The sequence below is a fragment of the Poecilia latipinna genome, unplaced genomic scaffold (genome assembly GCF_001443285.1).
Source record: "Poecilia latipinna isolate Pla-1442-1.1 unplaced genomic scaffold, P_latipinna-1.0 Scaffold905, whole genome shotgun sequence".
NCBI classification, from domain to species: Eukaryota; Metazoa; Chordata; class Actinopteri; order Cyprinodontiformes; family Poeciliidae; genus Poecilia; species Poecilia latipinna.
Window position 1 is genome coordinate 102,285 of NW_015113521.1, and position 27,019 is coordinate 129,303.

At 37.0% G+C, this 27,019-nt stretch overlaps 1 protein-coding gene across 1 annotated transcript in view; it reads right to left on the reverse strand.

The window, feature by feature from the left end:
- Positions 1 to 27,019, reverse strand: part of LOC106957463 (glutamate receptor ionotropic, kainate 5-like) — an 87,176-nt gene that overhangs the window by 37,720 nt on the left and 22,437 nt on the right. Inside the window, exons 5-11 of the mRNA XM_015048831.1 lie at positions 25,083 to 25,261; positions 23,046 to 23,099; positions 17,293 to 17,454; positions 13,711 to 13,863; positions 11,256 to 11,360; positions 9,531 to 9,638; positions 9,225 to 9,428 (exon numbers count right to left, since the gene is read on the reverse strand). Of these exons, the coding sequence (XP_014904317.1) occupies positions 9,225 to 9,428; positions 9,531 to 9,638; positions 11,256 to 11,360; positions 13,711 to 13,863; positions 17,293 to 17,454; positions 23,046 to 23,099; positions 25,083 to 25,261 (965 nt within the window). The remainder of the gene's footprint in view (positions 1 to 9,224; positions 9,429 to 9,530; positions 9,639 to 11,255; positions 11,361 to 13,710; positions 13,864 to 17,292; positions 17,455 to 23,045; positions 23,100 to 25,082; positions 25,262 to 27,019) is intronic.

A 27,019-nucleotide genomic window follows, 5' to 3' on the forward strand; every position in this document is an offset into this window, starting at 1 on the left:
AAAAAAAAAAAAAAAAAAAAAACCCCCCCCTCCCCCCCGGGTTGAAAAACCGGGGGGGGGGGGGGGTATGCCTAAACATGCAAAATATACCTGAATCCCCAAAAATGAACTACAGTTTGCAAAAAGTTCAAATCAGTATGTATGTATGCAACCCCAACATGCTGCCACCGTGAGTGGTGCAGTTCTGAAAGTGTCTCAGAAAAATATTAACAACAGGAAACAACAGCCTGGATGATCATTTCCTGCTCATTATGCCAGAAGCTTAGATTTATCCTGTAAGGACACTGATTATTCAAACACAACTCATACATTCATCAGACATAATTGGCCATCTGAGGTCTGTATGGCCAATATGTTGCCTAATTTGTGGAATCATGCTGTCAGATGCAATGATTAATAAAAATTTGGTGTAGTTGAAGGTATCGCTCAACCGTTGTGTCATGACTGAATGAATGCAAATGGAGGCCGCCCGTGTTTCTGGACTCACTGCTTCGCTGCCAAGAGATGAAGGCAATTTTTAAACCAGGAGTTAAAGTTACTGCTGCCAGTCTGGAAGAAAAGTAAATGAATGCATACAAACTAACTCCAGCTACTCCCTCACACAGCTTCAATCAGTACATTTATTTTCAGTTGCATTTCATTTCTTCAAACCCAAATTAATCAATGTAAGGTTTAAATTAACTCCCATCCTACTGATATCCAGAGATGATACACCGACTGTTGAATGTCCTGAATTCATTACGGGATTCATAATAAGGGTCGGCGCTTTCCTCCCAAACATTTAAACCACCTTTGCACAGATTCTGGTGCTTTTAATGAAATATTGATTTTCTTACTGTAGAGAAGTCAGTGTTGAAGGTGCAGCTGCCACTGAATGTATTAGGAGTTAACAATGAATTGTTATTGTGCCTGTGTCATGGGACAATGAGAACCTTGGTCCCTAACAAGTGCCTTTTGTCCCGATTGCGTAAATAGTGGAAAAGCAGGACTGAAGGTTACACCAGACACAAATATAGACAAACTGATGAGAAACTTGATCAGCATTAAAATAAAACACAAATTTCCATCTGGAGGCTGGACTCCACCTGTTTGACTGACCCAAAATCAGTTCTATGAAGTGCCAGACTTTATTTGTTCTTTTTAGCTTTTACCTAAGAAAGAAATCTGAATTATGTTAGAGTACTGTGTGTGTGCATTTCTAACATCCCTTAAATCTGAGTTCTAAAGTGAATTATTCACGTTTTACACGTGTGCCTAGTGCTGAATATGGATAAAGTCGTCATACAGGAGAATGAATTCATGAAAATGTTATCTGTGAAATATTACCTGGAGTTCTAATTCAGACTCTCTATTCTTCCTTGTTAAATATACAGAAACTAGCTCTCTTCATCATGATCTCATTGTAATACAAAGAGGGGGCTATTATTAATAACTATTGAAATGTGTGACCACGGAGACTGAGAGAGGATATTTGAGTCTCGTATGCATCTGATCATGCAGATACAAAATTAAAAGCAGCAATTGTATTTTTTTTTCCTTAGTTGCCATGAGCAATTTTACAGAGAACAGCTTCCCCAACTTGCCCATTTCAGTTTATCATAGTGTTGACAGTATTATAGCCTGGACAATAAATGATAATCATCTGGAAAAAAAAAAAAAAAGTTTCATTAAGAGGAGGCCGGCCATTTGGTTTGACTTACAGTTCTGTACTTTAGGGCACAAAGCAGCCCACTATTAAAAGGATCTTAGCTAGATTAGAAAAATGTGATAATTTAAGAGAAATTGAAGCCAGAACAACTTGTTAAATTCAAATAGTGGAAAAAGAGAGAGAGAAAAAACAATCCCCAGGCTGTAGGCAGGCAGAGTTTTAGCATTTTCCTTAAGCCTATGCAGACTTAATTTGCTGCTTTAATTGACATTGGTTTACATTAGATAAAACAATATGACAATCTGTTTTTCATGTGCCTTGAGACAACATGTGTTGTGAATTGGTGCTATATAAATAAACTTAATTAAATTGAATTTTCACTGAGGTACTACGGGTGCAAACTGAGGGCATTAAATGTAAGATAGCAAACTTCCTTTATTTCACTCTGTAATATTAATTTTCCTAATCCACTCAACAGATTTTTCATGCTTCTGAAGTTGCTCTGCTCCATCCCTCAAACCAGCTTTTTTGGAGAAACCCATTGCTGTTGAACTTTCTCTGCTCACGGATGTCTCTGCAGTGAACTGGAAGAGCACAACAAGCGAGCCCTAAAGAAGGCAGGAATGTAAACGCGCTGTTATTCTGCTGGCCTTAACATTTATACAACCACGTTTTTGTTCCACAAGAAAAAAGTAAAACAAAATAAATAAAACATACTTTAGAGAGCAGGTTTCATCCCTGCAGAAAAAGTCAACATCGATGTGCAATATACAACAGAAAACATTTTTGCAGGAGAGATTGCATCTGGTCACAGAGACATGCTGTTTAGGAGGAATCGAATATTTTAGTAAAGAAGTGAAAACAAATATGGTGAGAGCAGTGTTTTGGAGTGAGAGGAGTTTAATCTGAGATTAAAAACAAAAATCGTATTCTGTATTCGCCCTTTTTTTTGGAAGTAAAAATGTCTAATATGGAATCAAGAAATATAAATGCTTCAACAATAAGAATGTAGTTTCTGATTGGCTTAAACTACCATGTTCAATTTGCTTAGCAAACATTAATCTTCTAATTAATCTTCTATTCATAAATAATTTTTAAATTTTACTCAGCCAGCAAATAGAAGATATATTCATGAAAATATCAATCAGGTTAAGGGATTACTTAATTATGAATGACATGTTTTCATTGTTATTGTAAAGATGTGTTTGCAGCAGGTTATTTTACAGAACTAACCTTTTTATATATATATTTGCTTTCATATTTGGCACAAAAAGAATTGAAACCGTCTTTGAGTCTCCAGCTTCGGTTCCACTCACACCCTGGCTGATGAGACTGCAGTGAAATGTGTTGGAAAATTGGCTGGTCCATCTATTCAACTTTACATAATGCAAAAGCATGGGCCCTTTCTTCTTTCTGCCCTCAGTGGAGCGAGCACCAAAAATAATGAAGCTACTGCTGTCATGAAGTGGTGGTAGAAGAGGGACCCAAATGTAGACCAACACACGAGGCCAGAGCCAAGAAAAACAATGTTTTATTAAACAAAGAAGAGCAGACACACACCCTGAACTCCAAAGTGAATCCCCCCCAAAAAACAAGGTACAGAAATAAAAGTGAGCAGAAAACAAGAATGACACAAATGTAGCCGGAAACACGGATGATCTGCCATGCAAACCAAGACAACCAATGTGCATACATAAACTCAGAAATGTACTCAGAGGGGTCAGAGATAAAAGGTGTTTGAATGAAGATGAGCGGACTGGAGGCAGAGAACAGGTGGTGGAACAGACACAATGGGAGACTATCAATAGAGACTGGCAGAGATAAGCTATACAAAAAAAATACAGTTTCTACAGAGCAACAAGGAACTAAATACAGAGCTGCACATGACAAAATGTCCTTTGAAGGTATTCAAGTCAGTTTAACCCTTTTATGTGGGCATAGAGAATGAATGAATGGATGGGATTTCAAAGTTATTAAAACTTAAAAATCTGTAAAAGTATGCTGTGAATTTATATTCAGGTCTAAACTCTTATAAGCCGTCATTTGCATGGATAACAGTTACTATCCAGTTGGGGTGTGTCTTTTTCATTTTTGCACCTCTGCAATATCTGCCGCTCCTTTACAAAAAAGCTCAAGATCAGCAACACTGGACAGAGGAGAATCTGTGAGCATAAATTCCCAAGTCTGGCTACAGATTCTCTCTTCTGTAAGTCCTTTATAACATGCACCTGAACTACAATAGCATGCCTTGGATCAAAGCCTATGTTTTATATTGGAAAACCCATTCTAATGTGAATTCACCAGATAGGATGGAAGTTGATGATTCAGTTTCGACACTGACGATCCAAACCATGCCACTGTAAACCTTTTGTTTTGGTTATGTTGTAACCTCTAGATGTATTTTCTTTGGGATTGACCTGTTTTGCTCGAGCTAAAACCAGTTTTTCTGTCCTAACTGAAAAAATAAATGCCCACAGAGAACAGGTGGTGAAACAAACAATGGGAGACTAGCAGGGAGAAACTATAAGTAATAATAATAATAATATAGTTTCTACAGAGCAAACAAGGAATAAACCAAATCCCTGAAATACTGAGCTGCACATAGAAAATTATCCGCTTTCGATGGCTTTCCTCTTGCTTCTCTGGTAACTCAGAATGCAAGTGTGGTTTAAAAATATGTCTGATTTTTCTTTCAATTCATAATTATGCACAACTTTGAGCAGGTCTGTGACAGAAAATCCCAATGAGGTTGTAACATGATAAAATGAAAAATGTCTGAAGGAGGATGAATGCTTTTGCAAAGCACTGTAAAACCAGCTAACAAAACTCATCAACAAGTCTATTATATACATAAAGCAGACAGAGGGCAAGAGCTGCTTAAGGAGAAAAGAAGAAGGATCTTCAATATCGCAATATTTAAACCATGATAGCTGGATATTTCATAAGGTGCCTTCTGGAGGGAAAAAAGTCTAATAGATTTTAAAAGTCAGCATTCAGTTGGATAATGCACTTTTTCCACATCACATTCTTTAAATTTCACTTTCTTTCCTACTGGAGGACACAAAGAAATTCAATTTACTGCATTCCAGTTTTATCAATTGTTAATATGGACTGGACACTGAGAGGGAGCTGAAATCCATCCATAACACAGCCAGGGCATGAAGCTTCCTTCTGGTGACATAAGCACAGTTTAAAGTGGGTTCCTGAGAAACCCTCTATTAAAATGCCCTTTTCTGTTCTGTTTTTCCACACCAAAACCTCCGCAATACACCCCAGTTTGGATTTAACCTTGATGGATGAAGACAGAAAGGTGAAATTAAAAGTGAAAGATAATCTCATTAAGGTTCAAGTCAACTGAGACCCAGAGTGGAGCCATAGTGGAGTGTTTATCTGGACCCCAGACACCTCTCTGCTCTTTAATTAACACCTAATTGATTAACAAGCACACACTTCTTAAATGAATTTCTCCCACTTTCATCAGACTCCTCGGTCTTACAAACAACAAAGTTTTTAGGAGTGTGTTTCTGTGTTTAGGTTGGACAGTTGTCATGTTTGAGCAGCAAGAGACAGAGAGAGAGAGAAGAAAAGAGGGAGAGTGCTCTTTCAAATGCATAGTTTTGTAGCCACAAATTTCAAATAAAGGGATACCTACTTGTGTGTGTGTCTGCGTGTGTGTGTGGGTTCAAACTGAGGGATCCCACAGTGTAATTGAAACAGCTCTGTATAATTAGTAAGGAAAAAAGGCAGTTGATTAGCCTCTTAATGGCTCGCCTGTGTTCCCCAGTTTCTCTTTCTGACACACACACACGCACACACACGCTCACGCACACACACGCACCCATCAGCCACAATCGCCATTACCATGACCGTTATGTGTTTGTGTGTGGCCCTGCTTCCAAACACAAGAGAACAATTTTTGGAGCCGCTAACCCAGAGACTATTTTTGAGGCTTTTTACTAGACCCCACTAATTAAACAAAGGTTAAAGCATCTTTGTAGGGTTAGAGTTAAAAGTGCCACAGTGTTTTAGGCTGGGTTACAAGGTTTGGGGATGTATTATGGCTTCCTCATCAAACCCCTTTCAAAGAGCACTACCAGGCTGGGCCACCTTCTTTTTCTGTCTTATTTAAGATATAACATAAGAGGAAGTCAAGTTTCCTGTTTCATGAAACATCTCTATCATAAACACATAACAAGCCCTTCTTTAAGCTGGTTGCGGCTGGTCATAAATCATCAATCACATGAGTTTATTGCAAAATCAAGAGCCAGAGGAGGTTTGGAGAGGAAGAGGGTTGGTATAGAACGGTCTTCAGACATGCAAACATATGGATCGGGTAAAACATATCGGATCTGCGCAACAACTTTTCAGTTTTGTAATAACTGTTACTGATACACTTAGCTTAGGTTCAATGATCTTTACTCTCTCAGCATACCTCAGTGTAGCCAGTTCTGTGAATAAAACAACACTATGAAGGCCCTGGTGTGTTTTTGTGTTATCGCTACATCACATGCTTGAACCACCAAGCTGGGTAACTCCATCACAGGGACTTAGAGACTATGACTAATTCCTCTGGCAGCTCTGAGGCGACAGTCTGGCCACTGCCTTCCTGTGCAATTCTGCTTGAAAAGGATTCTTGCTTATAGCAAAGTTTGGGCTTTCTCCCCATGACTTGGATTGTCTCTGGTAGATTTTCTACTGGGCCAATCAGCGAACACAAGGACAAGTTGTGAATAATGATTTGAATTTTCTGTGCTGTCTTAAAATTGTAGTCTGCTGGAAGTGTTAGCAATGGCAGCAGAAGAAGTGAAAAAAGCCATTCAGTCCATATTGGCCACTTTTACAACATCTGAAATAACATTAACAGCCATCTAGTTCGGCACTTGTCTCTTCACAGTTGAGGACAGTTGTTACAGCGCAGTCCATTTCTGACAAGCTTCTTAGCGTCGAACTGGCTCATTACATACGGCACAGGTAAACGTTAGCAATTGGGTGAAGCAAGCAGCATAGAACAAGAGAATGCATTTTACCATCTACTGCAGTGTAACAGTGACAGATTCAACCCCAGATGCATTCTTGGCCCGTTTAGAAAACTCAAAGGGTCACTGAGATATTAAGCATCAAGTATTTTGTAGAGGAGGTTTAATTTGAGAGTGTGGGACCTTCTCTGTCCTGAGCAGGCAGTGAGTGGTAGCGTGACCCATCTCACTTCCTGTTCTGCCGTACGCCGTCGCCCATAGTCAGAGCAGAGGGGAACCCCTCCGTGTTCACATTACAAAAAAAAAAATCACATATTTGTAAAGCTGAGTAATGCTAAACACAATGTTAATGAGTGTGATGGTTTTATATAAATTTACACAAAAAAATAATAATTTGCAGAAACATAAAGATAGAACACCTGAAAACCTTTTGTTGCTGATAAACCAGTTTATTAGCACAACAAGAGTTGATTTTGGGGTTAGTTACATTTTAAATATCAGTGAGAGGGTTTACTATTAAGTAACAGGAGAAACACAGACTTTAGTTGTTTATATATATATATAAACATATATATGTTTATATAGAAAGAAAACTGCAGGACTGTTAGCTGTTCATTTCAGCTGCTAACAGATGAGTGGACTAATAGGTTCTGGTTTATTTGTTCCTTTACCTTTTTGAACTTTTGCATATTTTGTTGCTCAACTTTTTAGGGTTCTGCCAGAAGATATCAGTTTGTACCCACCTTAAGGACATTTTGTCAATTCGGCATTTTGCAGCACAGTTGTTCTGTTTTATTCATTTGAGCTTTGACCTTCTGTCTTCTGGTGAAATATTTAGAAATGTTAGCAGTTAAATCTCAGTTAGGAAACAGTCTAAATTCTCAGACTGCTGTTTGCAGTCGCTAACTTTAATTGTGCTAATAAATAACATGAGACACTAAAACTATGTAAAATGACAACTGTGTAACTTTATTTCAAACAATTAGCACTAATTTTCTGCTGACTGTGCTCTCAAAGTGGTGTGACTCACATCTAAGATAAATAATAAGTGACCATTCACATCAGGAAGGATTGAAAAGAAAATATGTACATCCTGATAATTCTTAAAATACAATTTTAACAGGCTACAACTAGTATCTGCAAGTGAAAGAAAATCAGAAAAGTCCAGAGCTTTTCATATATTTGTTTTACAAAACCTTATGTTGCCCAAAAAGCAATTAAATTTTTGCACTTCAACAAAGTAATTCCTAATTTTCCATTACTAAAATAAATTTCTAACAACTTAGCAGCGTTTTCCTAAACACACAGAAATACAAAACGCTCTCGCTGTCTCTTCCCCTTATCATCTTTACCTCCGCTTGCAGTTTTCATTGCAGACAATTCTCTAATCAGTGTTAATTAGACTTGACTTAAAGTGAACCACTTTCACTGAGAAAACAACTAACTTGGGAAATTGAGCTTCAGCTGAGCCACTTAATATGTCCTGAGCTTCCCTGTGACTGCTGATCAGAGCTGAGAGGCTTTCCAACACTCCACCGCTTGTATAATTGGCTGACGCTTGTGTTGCAGTTAAGAGTGCCATCACTGTCAGTAACTCAAAGCCCACGTCTTGCACCCTCACCCCTGCCTGTTGCCATAACAACTAATGCAGAGGCAATGTTAGAGAAATCAATTGGGGATGCTCGTGTTTTTGTGTACGCGGTGGCTTCGCCTGATTCAATTTGTTGCTTTTGAATGTAAAATGTTTTCGGTTTGGTCACACTTGAACTTGACGGTGCTGTAAAGCAGTGGAGATTTTTCACTTCATCTTTTGCCAACTTCAAACCCAACATGTTGCAGATATGGGCTTTTCTTGCAATAAACTGAGGCACATGTAACCAGCTTAAAACCATGGCTACACTTTGCGCTTGCTTTTGGAAAGTGTATGTTATCTTGGCGTTATTTTCATTCATTATCATTCGAGGTGACCCTAAAGTATCCGCCAACTGAAATCCCAGGTGACAGTTTGTACCGGAAGAAGAGGAGTGAAGCATAGGAGGATTTAATAAAGGAAGTGAAAAAAGCAGCTGTCCAGGAGAATGTAGCAAACACAGATGGGATGGGAGTGCCAAAGAGAATGAAGAGCCGATAGGGGATCCATCCAAAAGAATGACAGAGTCTGCATTAAAGAGAAGGTGGCTGAGGACAGAGTGAGCAGCGGCATGAATCCAAAAAGAATCAGCCTGTGAGTGTAGCAGCAACACGGATGACATTGGCAGGTCAAATAACTGATATTGAACTGGAAGAGCTGGAGGCAACTTGCAAAGGACTCAGTTGTAGGAACTAAGAGATCGATTTTGTTGTGAATTTATTGGAGTTTCATTTAAAAATTATAGAGCTTTTTTCCACCGGTTGCTCATTTTCCCTTTCAGAAATGCTTTTCAGCTCAGAGTTTAGACTTCTATCATGTCAAATTCTGTTCCGTGAACAAAATGTTAGTCAAAAATAAAAATATGCACCACTTTCAAAGAGGCCGAAGGCCGCAAATGAGGGAAATTCCTTGCAAAATCAAAAGTGGTATTTTTAGTCAGTCTATTTATTCTCTACCATTTCATACTCACCCTGTTGATCAACTCCCCCACCATGCCGGTCCAGCTGCCGTTAGGCTCAGGTGCTCCATATAGCCCATCATCCACCAGCTTAATCTTGAAGGAGAACTTCAGGATGTCTGCCAGCTCCCTCAGCATGTCCACACAGAAACCTTCGTACTGATCATTTCCTTGGAAGTCCTGATAATTGGACTTGCGCATTACATATGGGTTTTCCTGTCAGACCAAGAACAAAAACATTGGGCTGTTGGCTGAAACATATTAAAAGGAAAAGAAACACAAGCTGGTGCACATTATGTATGTTTAATAACACATTACCAGTATAGTGGTGACAATTAAGGACTTGTTAGCTAGTGTTTCTGAGGCATTGAGGTCCAAGGAAGTTGAGTTCATTGCCAATGTGTTGTTGGAATACCAAGTCCCAATCTGTGGGGAAGAAAGAGGAATTAAGCACAATCTTAACTATATATAAACAAAATTCACAAAAATGGAAATGCATAAATGCTAACTGTTTTTGAATTGGAAACCTCACTTTATTTCAACGATCCAATATCCCTTACAGACTCCTGTACAGCTCTTCTGTCCTTGGGTTATTGCATTTTTACTGTTAATCTGCTTTCCAAGTTCTAGTTGCATGAGGACAAAAGTAAGAGTTTAAATGATTGAAATAGACAATTCCTGTAAGAATATAAAATTTGCTTTGGAAAATTTCTAAAAATCTTTTAGAAGATTCGTAGCTATAAACGGTTCTTCACGTTACAGGCTGGGGGTGTATAGTAGCACCGTCAGAGCGGTCCAACTTTCATGTTGTATGCCCATGCTTTACAACATTGGTTTCCAAGTCCTGGTGCTTGAGAGCTACTATTCTGAAACTTTTTGAAGCACATCAGCTCTAATACACCAAAATCAAATGGCTGAATTCCCTGTCCAGCGTGTCATTTAGCTCTACAGAGGGGTGGCAACAAGCCATTCATTAGATTCAGGATTGTTGAAGTAGAGATGCACCTAAAAGTTGCAGGACGGCACTTAGGAACAGCTTCTTTACGAGATTAAAAACAGACCCCATTAAACTAAAATCTAATAAAAAGAATATCAGAAAGATTAAAAGTGACAGGTTAATAAAAATAAATACAATTGCAAGATCGTATGTGAAATGATAAAAATATGAGGAATATGGTGTGTCTGCAAAACACAGTAAAAGGAATGCTATTTCATTAAATCACAACTACTCTCTATATAAATGTCCATTAAGAACATAAAATTATGCTATGCTATAATAAGTATGATTCATTAGAACAACATAATCTGACAACCTTTTTAATAAATCAGGCTTGCCTTGGGTAAACTCTCAATAATTTGGGCTGGAAGCTTCTGCGTTGCACAATTTGTTAGGTATAAAGAGGAATCGTTGTTTTTGAGTTGCCTTTTGAAGGGCAATAAGAAGTTGACCCCAACTCAAAAGCCTTCATTTTATTACTTAATTTACTGTCCAGTGGTCAAGTAGATTTGATCATAGTTGATTGCATCTGATTAGTCTAAAGATGCTGAGTATAATTTCCACTCAGGGTTAATCAGGTCAGCTCAATACATTGTAAAAATTAAGATTGCAAAAAAAAAAAAAAAAAGAAAGAAAAGAAAAGTAAGGAGCTCATTATTTCAAAGAGACATTTAACAGAAATTCACAGCAATCAGCCACTTAGCTTTCAGATTGTTTTAATATAATATTTCCAGTAAAGGGTGTTAGGAAAAATGTTGGAAGGTCAAAACAAAATCAGTAAAAAGAACAAACAGTCTTTACCAGGCATGGACAGAAACCTGAAGATGAATGAATGAATGCATGAAAGAGCTGCTTAATAAACCCTTTAGGTCTTTGGACATCTATTCTGGGATTCTTGTATAACTGATGATCTTAGAAATGTTTACATTTCAAAGTTAGTTTCAGTAGGGAGATGTATTATTTATTACTCTTTAAAACTGAGTAAAGATAATATCAGATTTATGTATCCAATGGCTAAGATCTCCACCTTGTTCTTGTTCTCTTACCTCTTTATGGCCTGCAGGGTGTTTCTCCAGGATCTTCAGGGTGTAGTTGGTCCTCTGTCCTTTACTGTTGAACTCAATGTGGCCTGTCAGGCCGTCATATTCTACCTGATAAAATGAGAGATCACACAAAAACAAAGATAAATGACTGTTCAACAGCCTAATTTGTGAGTTTCTGCTTATAAAATCAGTTGATACACAGATTGATATTAATCAAAGAAAAAAGTGAATGCTGTATATTGCTGGTTATGACTGGTTTGCAAATGTTTGAATCTGTTTAAAACAGATCGACAGCTGTCATTTTTTTCAAATGTGACCTACGAGTCGGGCCGAGATAAACCAAAACAACAAATACATTCTCCACAAAAAAGATCCAGGAATAAAAGGTCAAGCAATTTTACATTAACCCAACAAGCTCCAGTTCACAAAAATGTTACTATCTCTTTAAATACTTCATGTTGAGAGATTTTTCATGTATTTATTTATTTATTAACTTAAAATGCAACAGTTAGGTCTGAAATGGTGAAAGTTGCAACACACTTTATTTCACACCATCTGTGAGTTTATTATGAAGGATAAAGAAAAAAAAAATCAGAGTGACCTTCCTACTCTTTGTCCTTGTTTCTTAGTATGGTTTTCATATTGATTTTTAATGGACCTTTCAAATATTTATGTCTAAATAAACAGATTGAATTAGACTGTGAATTGAACTGAACCAGTTGCTCCAGCACCACAGTATTTCAGCAGTTGTCATGATCTAACGCCATAATACGAACTGAAATGTGCAAAAACAACAAATAATTCATGAAACCGCATCAATTGATTTGAATTTGTGTCAGTTTCATCTGACACAAAACGTGTTGATTCGTATGTTATTGAATGAAAAAAAAAAAACACAGAATCGTGATCACAAACTCCAAAACAAATGCATATTGGAAACGGAAACTGAGAAAACTGACGGTACATCAGATCAGTGACAGAGCTGCTGGAATACGTGCTTGCAGTAATGTGCAAATAAGTGTGAGACTTGTGTGATACACGTGCAGCCAAGCATGCATTTTGTTCCTGAGTTTATGTGAGTTATGTGTTATGGAGTACACATTCAATATGAATGGGTGTGTGTGTGCATGACTCAAGATGAATTACATCCCAAAAAAAGTGGAGCGAGAAAGACAGAGAGAGGGAGAGAGGTCCCCGGTTGCTGCCAAACGCAGGGCAGAGATGATGAAGTGATGTACTGTGAGCTACAAAAACAATATGGAGGGAGAAGCATCATCAGTGGATGGAAAAAACAAGAACTGGCAGACAGATACAAACAAGGAAACAGGAAAATGAGAGTAAATCAAATGAATATCAAAAAGCAAAGATACAAATTTAACAGTAGGGCAATCTAAAAAGTTCTTTATATATGTTGAATCTAAACATTTATTTTCGTCTTAGTCATGTTGAAAACAATGCAAACTATTTTACAATACTAAGATTTATAGACATAATTTATGAGCCTCCTGAAGAAAAAGTCAAACTGAAATGCAACCTAATAGTTCCTGTTAGAAAAGAAGACGACTACAAAGACAGTGGAAAATGCAAAAAATGAGTAACAGACATCAAAGCACACAGAAAATTCACAAAGCGTGAAATAAACTAATACAAGCACATGTAAAATAATCAGATAATGTTGCATCTATCAGACACCTTTAAGATTACGCCTCCAAATGAAGGGAAAATGACAGCTAATGGGTAGCTAATCAAAGTCTAATGTAAAGTTATGAGTAGGATAAAATATGTGAATCATGTAGACTGATTTAAATACAGTTTCAAAGTGTTTTATTGATAATAACTACAACTAACACCATAGTCTGGTTTTGCACAGCGGGATTCTCAACATGTAATTTCAATGTGCAAAACCAGGTCCCAAAAGAATGAAGCGTCTCTACAAAGTCAGCACTTTGCTCCTTCAGTCTTTTTTTATTAGCTCTAAATAATAATAATCTACCATGCTAAAATATAATTTAAGACATTATGGCAACAGAAATGAGTTTTTTGCATTCCAGCAACTATATGAAATGTCCACATTACATTAGAAAGCAATGCTACATCACTGCTGATAAATTATCTCATTCTCATTTAAATATAAGTCCGATGGAAACTGTTCAACCAACTAACCAGCTCTCATTGGTCAAAATGTGAAAACTTCAAGGCATGTGAATCCTTTTGTAAGGCATTGCATCTATTCATAAAATAATTTAAATAAAAAAAAAATCCCTAGAAATGATTCTTATTGTTCTGCGTTCAGCTTTATTTACATTTCCAGATTTATTTTACAGTTTTTGTTTACAGTATTTTATTTTAGTTTGTTTTTTTCTGACAGATGCACGTGGTTGCTGAAGTTCTCCGTTTCCTCGGTTCGTGCAAATGAACTGTGGGTATGTGAAGTGAATGTGTGTGTGTGTGTGTTTACCATGCGTAGGTAGTTCATGAGGCTGGTCCCATGTTGCCAGATGAGGGGGGAGGTGCAGCTCAGTGGCTTCACGCCAATCTCCTGACTGCGGTTCAGCTCCCGCACCGCGCTCACCACCACGTGAACAGCATCAAACATCAGGGCGGATGACAGCTAGGCATGAAATAAATGAATAAGTAAGCATTTTCCCTTCCATCTATTTTGCTCAAGAAGGTGCTATGAGGTTGCAGTCACAACACAACCATCATTTTAATAACTGAATTCTGCAGGAAGTATTCAAGGTTACAAAACCATAATGAATTGTACAAATGGTTAAATTTAATTCTAAGGGTTTGTTAATTTGTTGAAAAGTGTATGAAAAGCACATTGGCTGATATAAATTAAAACAAATGATTGTTGCATCTCTGTTGACTGTGCATGAATACATTTGAAGGCAAAAAGAATGTAGAATATCCCAGTTATACTGTCAGCAGAGCTTTGATGAGACAAATAGATACAAATACATACAAGTTATCAGTAAGAAGTTCATGCAGAATGTTGTAAAGTTGCTGCAGCACACAATATACATACACACAGTTTCATAGAATCCTTCAAAAGACAATAAAATTGCTTAACATCAACAACATTTTGTTTAACTGCGCAACCAAAAACTTCCAGTTAAGGTTTTAAAGTCTTCAAAATAAGAAGGAGGGAAGTGGACCAGACTTTCGCCCAGTGCTCCGTTGTATTTATTGTGATGATGATAAAAGCATTGAGAAAAATATATATTGCAAAATTCCTTGCTGTTTTATTTAGCTATAAATCTTTTAACTATATTTGGAGATAAATAAACAAACCAGTTTCCAATAAGCTACTTTACTGCACTGTGTGCATTAAGTAAGTGCTCCAAATAAATACAAGTAAATGTAGCTTTCCCTACGCTTTCATGAAAGTAGTAATGGAGAGAAAGACTTTCAAGTGTGAAAATAATCCCAGCCACACTCAATAGAAGTTCAGTGGTACTATCACATTGTGACACAATATTTTATTTTCCTCCCAAAAGATGGTAAATGATGCCACATCACTTGCATGAAGAAAAACTTGAGACTGAAAATTCTTCACTGGGTAAAAAAAAAAAAAGCATATCACGATGCAGAAAGCAATTACTTTAAAGTCACTTTATGGTGCATTCATACCTGATTACATTCTGCCTAATCATCCACTCAACCGGATAAGCTGTGTGATGTACAATCCGTCATCTATCCTGGTTCAGTGGGGTCTGCGCAGGAAGCCCACATGTTTTGTGGCTGTACTGATTGTGCACACTTACAGGGCAAAGTCACCACACTGTCTGTGTGCATTTTTGTCATGCAGATGACAAAGTAGCTCATCAACCTCCCTCCACTGAGGCTGTAGCAAGACATGCATTTTTCTTAATGGAATGCTACATTTTGTATTTTTAACTTAGGCATCATTGGAAAAATACAGATGTGTGCAGGCAGGCTGCATTCATGGAAAAAGCAAAAGTATGTTGAACCCTTTTGAGGGTCAGATAAGATGGAGAGACAGAAAAAAACAGTCCATAAATTAGGCAATAAAAAATGAAGTGGAATGACAGGCAAAAAAGGAAAAAGAGGCTTGGAGAAAAACCCCAGTTGGAATCTGTCAGTATTCGGAATATACTATATAATAACTTATAGTATATAAGTTATTAATATATGATTAATATAAAGAGCTGAAGATCAAAGTTCATAGATCCGGCTCCCAAAACCTTTGAGGTTCTGAGGCAGTCTGAACAGATTGAAATTACTTCTGGGTGATGCAAGCAACTAGTCGGGATATTGTTGAGGAAGAAAAATATCGACTTGATCAATATTTAGTTTCTCTTCTTTTACAGCAAACAGCAAAGACGGGCAGGCTCTAGACGTTTGAAGTGTGTGAGAAAAAATCAGACTGTCAGTCAGAAAGCAATACTGAAGTCAACAAGCGTTTTACCATAGAACAACATAAAGAAGTGGCAACAAAGAGAGGAGCATTCAGAAAATAGCTCAGACGTTGTTCGAGGTGGGCTTCAAAACAAAACAAAGAAAATCTATTTATTGGCAGCTACAAAAATCACAGTCGAAATAGCAAAGACGCTTTAGCACAGAGACGAGAAAAACTTCAAACACAAAAGGAAAGCAGACGAGTGAGGGAGAAAAGAAGGTAAAAAGGATGGTAATGAGGTTGGACAAAAATGGATGCAACTTTGTTGTCTTTCTTGCATTTGGTTTAAGGTATAGCAATAACATACATGTTGATTGATTATAATTGTAAAGCTGTTTACTCAGTCATTTTAGAGCACGAATAACTACTTCAGTTTAAAACAGGAAGAAACTGCTGGCTGTAGTGTTTAGATCTGTTTCTCATTTGTTGAATTGTATATAAATGATTAGTGGCAATGTCACGGTTGTGAAGCTTTGGCTGAATTTGTGCAGAAAATAAGAAAAAAGTTAAGCACACCTGCTATCAGTTGCATTCAACTCATGGGGCTGAATGATTCTATCGGAGTCTGTTTGGTCAGTTGTCTTTCAGACTGACACTCTTAGAGAATCAGATAAATTGCAGAGAGGCAGAGCTGTACAATCTGTGAAAGCTTGATAAAAAAGACAGATGCTTGCAGATAGGGGGTTTTGGCAAGGTAATAGATTCAGAGCTTAATGACATCAGCTAAGAATGGTTTGAAATGAGAGACAGATAGATAAGGGAAAAAGAGAACGTGAGAAAAAATAATTGGCAGCTCTCACGGGTTTTTGTCTGGAACCACAGCTGTTTCTACAGGCTCACATGTGCCACTTTGCAGTGAGCTTCCTCCTCATATATCAGTCTCAAACTTTTCGAACATGCCCTTTCTGCTTGTCAACATGGTATAAACATTCCTAATTAGCATCCAGGCAGACTTCAGTGTGTTGCTTATTTTAACATAAGCATTGTGTGTGAGATTCGTAGGACAAGACAGACTGGACGATGAAACAGAAGACACAACTATGCCACACAAATCGGTATATGAGACAAACGTTCCTCTTAATTATTTTGACTTTTTTAGAAGATGGTCTTACTACAGTATGTGCTTTGTCTCATTATTTCCATATTTTTTAACAGTCAACATAAACAAAAAGACTGACGTGCACAAACATACGAATAAAACATCCAGAAGTACAGCACAGTTATAATGATGACAGAGTTTCTATATAGATGAGGCGTAGTTTAATTTAAAGCCTTATAACTTTCTACTTTATATTGTTGTTCCTGTAAGGTTGTTAATGTTTCAGAAAAAAGGGAAATAGAGCACAAACATGGTTTGTTGTGAGAGCTCAGATCAGAATCAGGTTGCTGCAATAAGAAAAATAAATAAAAAGCTTATTTTTAGAATTTATCTATGTTGAATAACTGCAAAGTGAAATTCTCCAATATATAATTGTACTTGCATTGAAGTAAAGACCATTTGGGACTATTTCAATTGCTCCAGCTTGATCAGTCTTTGCTCAGATTAAGTGCTACCATGTTCATCTTTGGTCTGCATACAGCTGGAGGGTGAAGACGTTTTCTGTGAATTTCTCTCACCGCAGGTCCTGGGTACGGGTTGATGTTGCACCCTTCTTTCCACGACAAGTTCAGGCTCCTGATGAAATCCAGGTAGAAAGGATGGGAGATGTTCAACATGGAGAAACCAACGATGTTGGACTGGTCACCCACCACATCATCTAGCTGGAGCAGAGGGAAATCCTTAAGGCCAGATGACAAAGAAAGGAAGAAAGTAAAACTTTTTGTCAGCGATTTATTTAAAATTGGCATTGAGCATTCCAGATAGCAGAACATATTAAACTTAAAATCATTTTCAGATCAAGACATGAGAAAATAAAAAAAAATATGGAAATCAATGAAAGACCAGGATTGGATTTTCTTCAGGCTAGTCGACTTTAAAACTCAGAGTTGGCTCATAATGTAAAAGTAAAATAGAGATGGACATCAAAAGCTGGGAAATTTCAAAGAAATTCAAATAGTCCTTGAAGACAAGTTGATGTCACGCTGAGCTCTGCTGCTGAAACAAACCAGAATCAAAATGTTTGTTTTGCCCTCAAAGGGTTTGTGTTACGCAACACATGCTGACACTGAAATATTTAGCCAGAGTTGTAGGGAGCAGAGAATGTGGGTGAGCGAACCAAACACTTCTCCTGCTGATTTGTCACCTGATGGCAACATCAGGTGACACCAGCTGTCAACACAATTGTATTACACTGAAATAAACTAACCCTGCTGTTTCATTTTTTTTTTTAAGTTAGACCAAATAAGGGGAAAAAAATAACACTTTCAACTTATTCATTTCATTTCTTGCCCAGAAAACAACAATCAACAGCGATTCTCTAACATAATTACAACATAGGAATTTCTGAACTACTCTAATTAAATTACTTTGGCATTGCTAAGTCTCAAATCGTGCCAAATCTAAAAGCAGCAGATGGCATGTCAGCATATGTCACTTCTGGTTTGGTGGCATATGCTGATTCTACGGCAACGTGTGCCTGCCATTAGATGGTACGCCGCTGATTCGGATCACTTTAACTCAGCGGGTGATGCTGCATCTTGCTGTTAGTTCGCACATTTATTGATAAGTCTGCCATGCTTTTATACTTCTTTCAAAAGAATTATACAAATAGACGTACACAAATGGATGATCTAAAATTAACTGTGATTCTATAAGGGTGGGGTACTTTTCCCAAATGTTTGTTTATATGAAGACTTTAATCATACTTTTACATTTTTTTATAAAGCAAATATAAATCTGCATACAGATGCTTAAGATCTCAGATCAAGCCGTCCGTAACAGTTTAACTCTAGATAAGCAACTATACTGATGAATACTGAGAGATCTGTGCAACTTTAACTTTTGAAAATGATTATTTTACAATCTGGCTTGATTCATATCTCATTTATGTGAATATACGATTTGAACTATGTCGCCGCTGTTCAGGCATTTGATTTTTGGGTGTACAAATCACCCGTATGAAACTCACAGCTCTTCTTTTTTGGCTAAATTTGGATAAATGTGCAAACATCTGGTCAGCAGTTGTTAGCATGAGCTAACAGCTAGACTGTCACTGGCTGTGTCTCCACTCTGGATTGTTTTGACATAAAATGTCTAATTAGAAAAAAATATAAAAGATATAAAACACTTCAATTCATTAATTAATTTATTATGGAGATGAATATATTTTGAAGCTTTCTTTGCTGATCAGTACAAATATATATATATATTTTTTACATTTATTCACTAAAACATCTCTGTCTTTTTCTTATCTGTTGTATTTCCATTGTTTCTTGCGGCTGAGAAACTGTTGCTGTCATTGTTGCCGATGCTCTTGCCGGATGCCAAATCAATTTCAGCAGCAGCCAGGCCGGCTGTCAGACTGTCGCCCTGCCAGCTCTGACAAAGAGCAGTTGGCTGGCCGGGTTGCAGGGACCAGGCCAACGCTGCTGAGGGAGAAAGCACTGCGACAGCATTCCAGAAGGACACCAGTGATGCATTGACTGCAGCATGCTTCACGCTAGATGTTCATTTAAAAAGAAGCTGGTCTTTAGGCTAGTCCATGCTGGTAACTAATGAGTTCAACTGTTTAAACATGTGAGCTCTTAAAAGCAGAGAGTAATGCTCAAGAGGCAATGACCTTCACAAGTCCTTAGGAATGTGATGGGTAAATTAATAAAGGTAATAACTTTCTGATTATTTTACTTTGACATGCACACTTTTAAGTTCCTCTATGCATTTATGTTAATGCAGTAAGTTTTTTCTAAGATGAAGAGTCACTAGCTGCTGTGTGAGAAGTTCATCTGTAACCATGCCAGTGGTTAGTGGAGCTGCTTTTACAATTACATGTTCAAGTATTGGAAGCATTTTCAGACACTGCATTGCAGCAATAATAACTAATACCAACTGATTCCCCGCATGGTAGAGGCCTTTACCAACAGCTGGTCATGGTTTGAATCTCATACATGCTTAAAACATTATTTCACCCAAATACCTGCTGACCTCTCAACTCATAAACACTAACTGAGGAATCAACAGGTGGGTTAGGGTTAGAGTAACACTTTGATGTTATCTTAAAAGACTATCAGTAAAGTGAGTATTGAACATATAACAGTTTTCTTTAGATATTGTCAGTGTTGCCATTGACAACAATCCACCTCATCCAGACATACAAAGAAAGCAAAGTACACTAGTTCATAAACAAAGTTATGTTTACAGGGAGTCAAACATTGAACAGACTTACAGAAACTCATTACTATGTGTGAAAGCTATTTTTGGTAATGAGAACTTCAAGAAATCCACTGTACTAAGAATTATTTAGGTGTGATTTTGACAAATGTCTTAAAACAAATTACAGCCTTAAATCTTTTAAAGATCGAATCTTTGCGTTATTAGTTTTTCTTGGGTTATTGTTTCCTCTCCTCTGTGAGAGATTACATGAACTTATGGCTCGATGAGGACGCTGACAGTTGACTCCAATCCAGTCCTAAGTTTAGAAAAAAAAACTGTAACCATCACTATTAGTGGTTTGCAATAGGAAGACTTTTGTGAAGGTCTCATTGTTTTGTTAATGAGATCCATCAGTTATTATCAAACCAGCTAATATTGATTTACACATTGCTGCAGGAATGACTCAGTTTTTACCTGGGTTCTCTGCTTTCTGTGGCTTTCATAGATACTTCTTTTTTTTTGTTTATGCATACCTTCATGAGGGGAGTAATTTGCTTTTTATGTGTGGAGTAGTGGAGTTGTTGTCGACAGCTGGTGTACATTTTATGTCTAAATCCTTAAACTGAGTAAACCCCAGGTTGTTAGTCCTCCACAGGGTAAACCACACACCCACGCATGCACACATCAACACTAAGGACAATTTAAATCAGGGGTCCCCAAACTACGGCCCGCGGGCTGGATCCGGCTTGCCTCCTCATTTGGTCCGGCCCCCTGAACAATACCAGATCCGGCCCTCCTTCTCATTTTTTCCATTTGCATACTCTCCCTACGAATCTCCAATATAGACCGGCCCCCGACCAAAAAAGGGAACAGTCATGTGGCCCTCGCAGGAAAAAGTTTGGGGACCCCTGAGTTAAATGGTGATTTAATCTAACACATATGTTTTGGACAGTCAGAAGTAACTAGAGAGGACCTGGGCCTACATGGGAGGAACGTACAAGATTCACACAGAAAGACTCTGCAGTTCTAAAAACTGCATGCAACCGCAAACAGACAAATAAAAATAAATGAATCTCAAACCAAATTATTAACTGTAATGAGTTTGTTAACTTTAAGCAGTTTAAAATGAACCAGTATGTAGTTGGCAATAAAAAAGACAGATTAAGCAACAATAATGATTCCCACAGACTAGAAATCGGAGCAGAATCATCATGCCTAATGATTGACTCCCTTTTGTGTTGCGTATGCTCCAAGAACATTAGGGTTAATATTGAAATCTCACTTTTCTTCACCAGCATTTTTACAGTCTGCAGAGCATGTTCAGTGCAAAGTTAAAGGTAGGTCACTGACACCGCTGCAGGTGAATGAAAATGCAAGAAAGAGGAGGCAGTGCTGAGATTGGGGGGGAATGACAAATTTGCCCTTGGTTTGTTAGTGCTGTGTGAACGGCCCCGTTAAAGTCTCATGTCATGCAGTGTTTAGAGTCAAGGCAGAGATCGAGAAACGTTATTATCCATGCAGGTTCTTTGTACAAGGGCACGACACCAAACAGGGGAATTATAATGATGACAAACAGTGGAAGGAGCAGCATGCATCTCTGATGAGCAGGGAGAGATGGAGAGAGGGAGAGAACAGGAAAGCTTCGCTTAAGGATGTAACATAAAAAAATATCCTGGAGGTGTGAAAAGGCTGCTTACACAGGAAAACACCAGATATTTTGCTAACGGTAGTATCTGGAAAAAAAAAAATGCTGTAGGGATATTGAGACAGAAAAGAAATTTGGTAAAATAAATTAACAGGAAAGTTTGAAGCCAAGGGGGGAAAGTACAAAGCAAATGATAGTAAAAGTAAGGAGTCCAATAAAATGTACGGTGATCCAGAAGAAGCAAAAAAATACAAGAACGGAGCACACTTTTTCAAGGTTAGAAGACACGTAGAAAAAGACAGAAGAAGTGAAGGTGCGACGAGAAAATGAAAATAAAACTAGATAAATCAATAAAAAAATATTTATGGAGCACTTTTCATACCCAGCAGGTCAGATGGAAGAAAACGTTCTTCACAGAGGATAAAACAGAAGTACAGAGATTGAATGTCTAAAGACTTCGGGGCAATCAGGGTGGCAGTGGTCCAGGAGGTAGGAGTTCACAGATTTCTCTATTCATAATGTACAGTGTGTAAAATAGATAAAACAAAACAAAAACTGCTTTGGTTAAAAATGTTTACCTTTTAAACATTGCACCCTCCTATGTGAACCATAAGGAAATTTGAAGCTGATTATTAAATAGCTGACTGGGTGAGTTTATGAGTTGATAGACGGTGAATCAATATATTAAATGAAACATATACACATGTGCAACTCTGCGTCTGTGAAGTCTCTTTCTGTCCTGAGGCCAGATTAAAAAAGGAGGATCTGAATGGTGGCATTAAAAAAAAACAAGAATTGGGTTCATTTTCAAGATGTTATTTTACTCACTTTCTGTCCAACAATGTTATTCCTTCAGCATGCATCAATATTGCATTCACCTCATCAAATATGAACGTTAGGTAATGATGTCATTTAGCAACTTTCAGGACGACCAATTCTTTCCTCACAGAGAAATTGGCAATACTGACATAAACAAAAGTGGCTGAAAGTGAATCGATGTGTGTGTTACAGTGAAACTTAGATCTAATCATTGCATCAACCTCAATCAAACTTTTTCCTCTTCCACGGTCAAAAACAAGTCAGTGCAACCATTAATTACGATAACCCTGCAGGGATAAACTGATGGATGTATACTCAGGTCAGGGATTATCTGTATCTTTCCTATTTCCAAATTCCAAGTTTTGTCCATTGTTTTTCCAACAAAAAGTGATTAAAAAGGAAAAGAAAAGCGATACAGAGAAAAACACTGAGATAAAGGTTTACAAGAATTGGGCAAGCAGGAAAATAAAAAAAATAAAAAAGGTAATTACAAGGCAAAAGAAACAGGTATAAGGGGAAAAAAAATACTACTGATATATGGCCAGAGTGTGTAAGGAGTAGCAGGATGTAGATATGTTAGATGAAGATAAATAACCAATTGGAAATTCCTCTTGAATGATTTCGGATCAACAACTCTACAAGGCAAAAGGCTCTTACCATGGTGGTGAGGATGTACTTGTAGAAGGCTGACATCATCCCCAGCTCGTTAGCCTGCAACGCACAAAGATGAAAGGAGAAAGGTGAAGAAGGAAACCTCAATCCTAAACAAAGAAAAAACCACAACAGTTTTTTCATCAGGAAGTCTCATTTATCCATTATTTAAAGTCTCTACCAGATTTATTTATTTTTTAAATGTACAGCAACCAGCAAGGACGCCACATTAGAAGCAAAGAAAAGGTTGAAAAGAAGGAAGCTAAACGAGTTTAGTGTGAAATTTTTGGTTGAGTAAAATAAAACCAAGAAGACACTTTGATTTAACCTAAATCAGGCAATAGACTGAGGACACGACTGACAATGCAGACCCATCTTCTGTTTATTTTGCTACTGTTTTACGCCTGTTATTGAACGATTTCAGCACAGATTTCACAACGTGGATTTCACTACTTATTTCTAGACAAATCCACTAGGACCAGCAGATGGGAGCAATGAACACCTATTTTTGCTTTAACATTAATGTCATCCTCTCTTTAGACCCAAACACAAACAGCTGTTAATCAAAAAGATGGAGAAAATGTTTTATTTTTATCATTTGAATTAACAGAGAACTCCAGGTCCTGACCTCATGAAATATCCATTAAAAAGGCTTCCCCTTAAATGATTCATGAGGCAAAAAGCATTGACTGAAGGACAGCATTAGGCTGTATTAATTTGTATTTATTTTGAATTACAAAATAACATTTACATTCAAAAAAAGAGGTAATTGATTTCTAAAGTTTCCCTGCCTCTCTGCAGTTCCTCTTCTCTCCTTCACCTCAGCGCTCCAGTCATGAGAGCAAAGATTTCTCAGGGCCGCTTACGAAGGTATGAGATGCAGACATTTGTTCATGTATTTGATTTAAATTTATGAATATTTACATGCGAATTATCTGTGGAAATGTTACACATTAAATGGTTTGGCTTCCATATTTGTATTTATTTGATTAGAAGAAGAAATAATTCTCCTGCTTTGGATACTTTTCAGGTACAAAGAACAAGATCGATTGTGGACTCCATCAACTGGTTTTGCAGGAGAAAAAAAAAAAACCCTAAGAGTTTAATCATCTCAGTAAACAATAAAACACTTAAATTGAACAAGAAGAGGAGATGTTTCACATAATGCTATAGGCCTTTTACGGTCTCAGAAGAGCAGTTTGTAATCACAGCAGCAAACCAAATGACGCAAATCAGATTTTGATTTCTTCGTTGTTGTCTTCTGCCTTTTAGTCAGATTCTAAAAATGATATATTATATTATAGTGAGTCATAAAGTAAGGAACGCAGTCTGAGAACATTTGAGCACATTGGAGCCGACAGTTTTTTGAGTACAGTGTTTCCCATTATAAAGCTACCAACAGTGACAGGGTGGGCATTATTATTTCCTAACTGTGCAGATGTCAAGGTTAGTGTGTGGGATTCTGGTGTAATAGTGTTTCACAAGTCATCTTGCCAACTCTTCTTTAAATATGGCTTTTTTCTGGTTGCCTCTGGTTGTTTAGATGGAAGAATTACCAAGATCAACAACCAAACTAGTTCAAATATTGTGTCTGTAGATGTGAGTGAGTCCAGCTCTGCTGATTTGGTCCATTGTAAAACTAATACAGAGTCACAACTTAGATTTTATAGCTACTGAAAGAAAATAATCAATTTTACTTTAATGCAACTTTAATTAGTTCTCTTTCTGGTAAGTCTAAATGTGAGCTAAAAGTTTTCTAATTTTCTAACAACACTAGAATAATAACTCGTCTTTGTTTATTAATAGAGTTGCCATGAGACTGGTTTGATATGAGCCACAACTTATGTGCTTTAGATATTTTGATTGTCAATTATGTTTGACAAAGAAGTGCTTTTTTAGTACATGCTTGAAAAAATATTTTTAATTCTGTATAAGTTGTCACAATATACTCAAATCATGTTGCGCAGATGCCGTCAGAATTACCTTAAAAATAAATATTTACATATTTTGCTGATGTCCATGACATGCAGTGCACAGCCTCACCTTTCTGAGAATATGATAAGAGATGGAGGCATTAGCATCGATGATGATGGTAGCCACTTTGTCGTCACGGATCTCCTTCAGCAAAGGGGTGGGATCCAGACTTTCATCCAGCATTCGCACCGACAGCGTCTCCCTGGAGATAAGGAAGTGGCGAACAAGCTCCTCCAATCGGAGCAGGCCTGCAGAACAAGAAACAAAAGAGAGAAGCAAAAGTCTTTAAGAATGAGGTACAAATATGATAACTGCTCCTAAACATGGCTTTTAGAAGAATCTCTCTTTATTGGTAAAGTAACTCAGCAATTAGTTGATTCAACAAACAAGGCTATAGGTGTCAGACATTGTGAAGCTGAAAAAGTATGGGTCAGAAGAGACATTACATACATAAACTGTGTTCGATTGAGTAATAAGCTTGTTTGCTTGTTATATTATTACTTTGATTTGAAGAAGAGAAAAAAAAACTGAAATTGATGGGATTCAGAATCATTAGAGTGACAAATAACTGTTGCTGCTTCATTGCCCTAAAAGAGGCAATAAACAGACTGGGATAAAGGTGATTATGTAGAAAGGCCATTAATTTCTTTCCTCAGAGAGTGAATGTTGTCCCAGGTGTCCTAACAGATGTAAAAGCTTTTACTTTTTAGACACCTTCACATTTCAAACAATCTAAAAAATAAAGAATATTTTTACAACTGGTAACTCTGTAATTTATTATAAATTAAAACTTATTCTTAAATGAAGCTTTATTAAGGAATACAGAGAAATACAAAAACAATTTTCACACACATCTCAGCTGATTAAAGAGCAGCGGAAATTATGAAACCTTTTTTATCCTGTTCATGCTCTGTCTGCTTAGCTCAGCTGAAGACAGAACTTTTTTTTTGTTTTCTGTTGTGTGGGTTCTTTAAACTGTTGGAAGTATCGACTGCTACCTACAAACATATTAAAATATAAGGACATTCTCCAGAAAATGTCTCTTTCTAACTTCAGTTAACTTTCACCAAGCCTGTGGACTTAAAAAACGCCACCCCAACAATCCTGAGAGAGGCGTAAATAAAAGATTAACACTCAATTATCAGCATGAATACACAGGAAATTCTCTAACAAGCAGGTCATTTCCCTCCTTCACCTATTTGGACACCCATTTTCTACCAACACATTTCTACCTTCACTCCAACATTTCTTTATTTTGCACCTTATTACCACTAACTGTGATTATAATCAAAATAATTATAATAATATAGTATCTCCTGTAGGTGTTATTTATCTGAGACACATAAGACAATGTTCTTACTGTGTACTGCAGGAAATGATTTGATATTAAGGGTTTTTAAATCTAGCACAAAGTGTCCCCAAGGCAGCGGTGAATTGATGCATGGTAGGTAAAAATCGTCCCATGACAGACGTTGCCTATGGTAACTGAAGAGGCTCTATATGCACATGGTGTGAAATGACAAATAGGCCTGATGACCATCACAATTTTTTTAACAAAATGGATGAGGTGCCTTTATGGACTGGTTGTGCCCTAGAAATAAAAAGGGCAAAATGTTGCAAAGACGGGAATTGATAGTGACTGAATTCCAAGAGCGCAGAAAGAACGACAAATTACTAAAATAAAAGCTTATTACACCAAACAATGATGTCAGACATAAAGAAGACGACAATATGGCTAAAAAGTTGGAAAAGTTGTTCTAAATGGTTCGAGAGCCTGATTTAACATTTTTTTGTTTTGACTAAACAGCGACAGAAAGTGTAAGATTATATATATATGTATATATATAATACATATATATGTATATATATATGTATATCATGTGGACGGAAAGAAATAACCTTATATATATATATATATATATATATATATATATATATATATTTTTTTTTTTTTTTTTTAAAAAAAAAAATTTTTCAAATTTTAAATATTTAAAATAAAAAAAAAA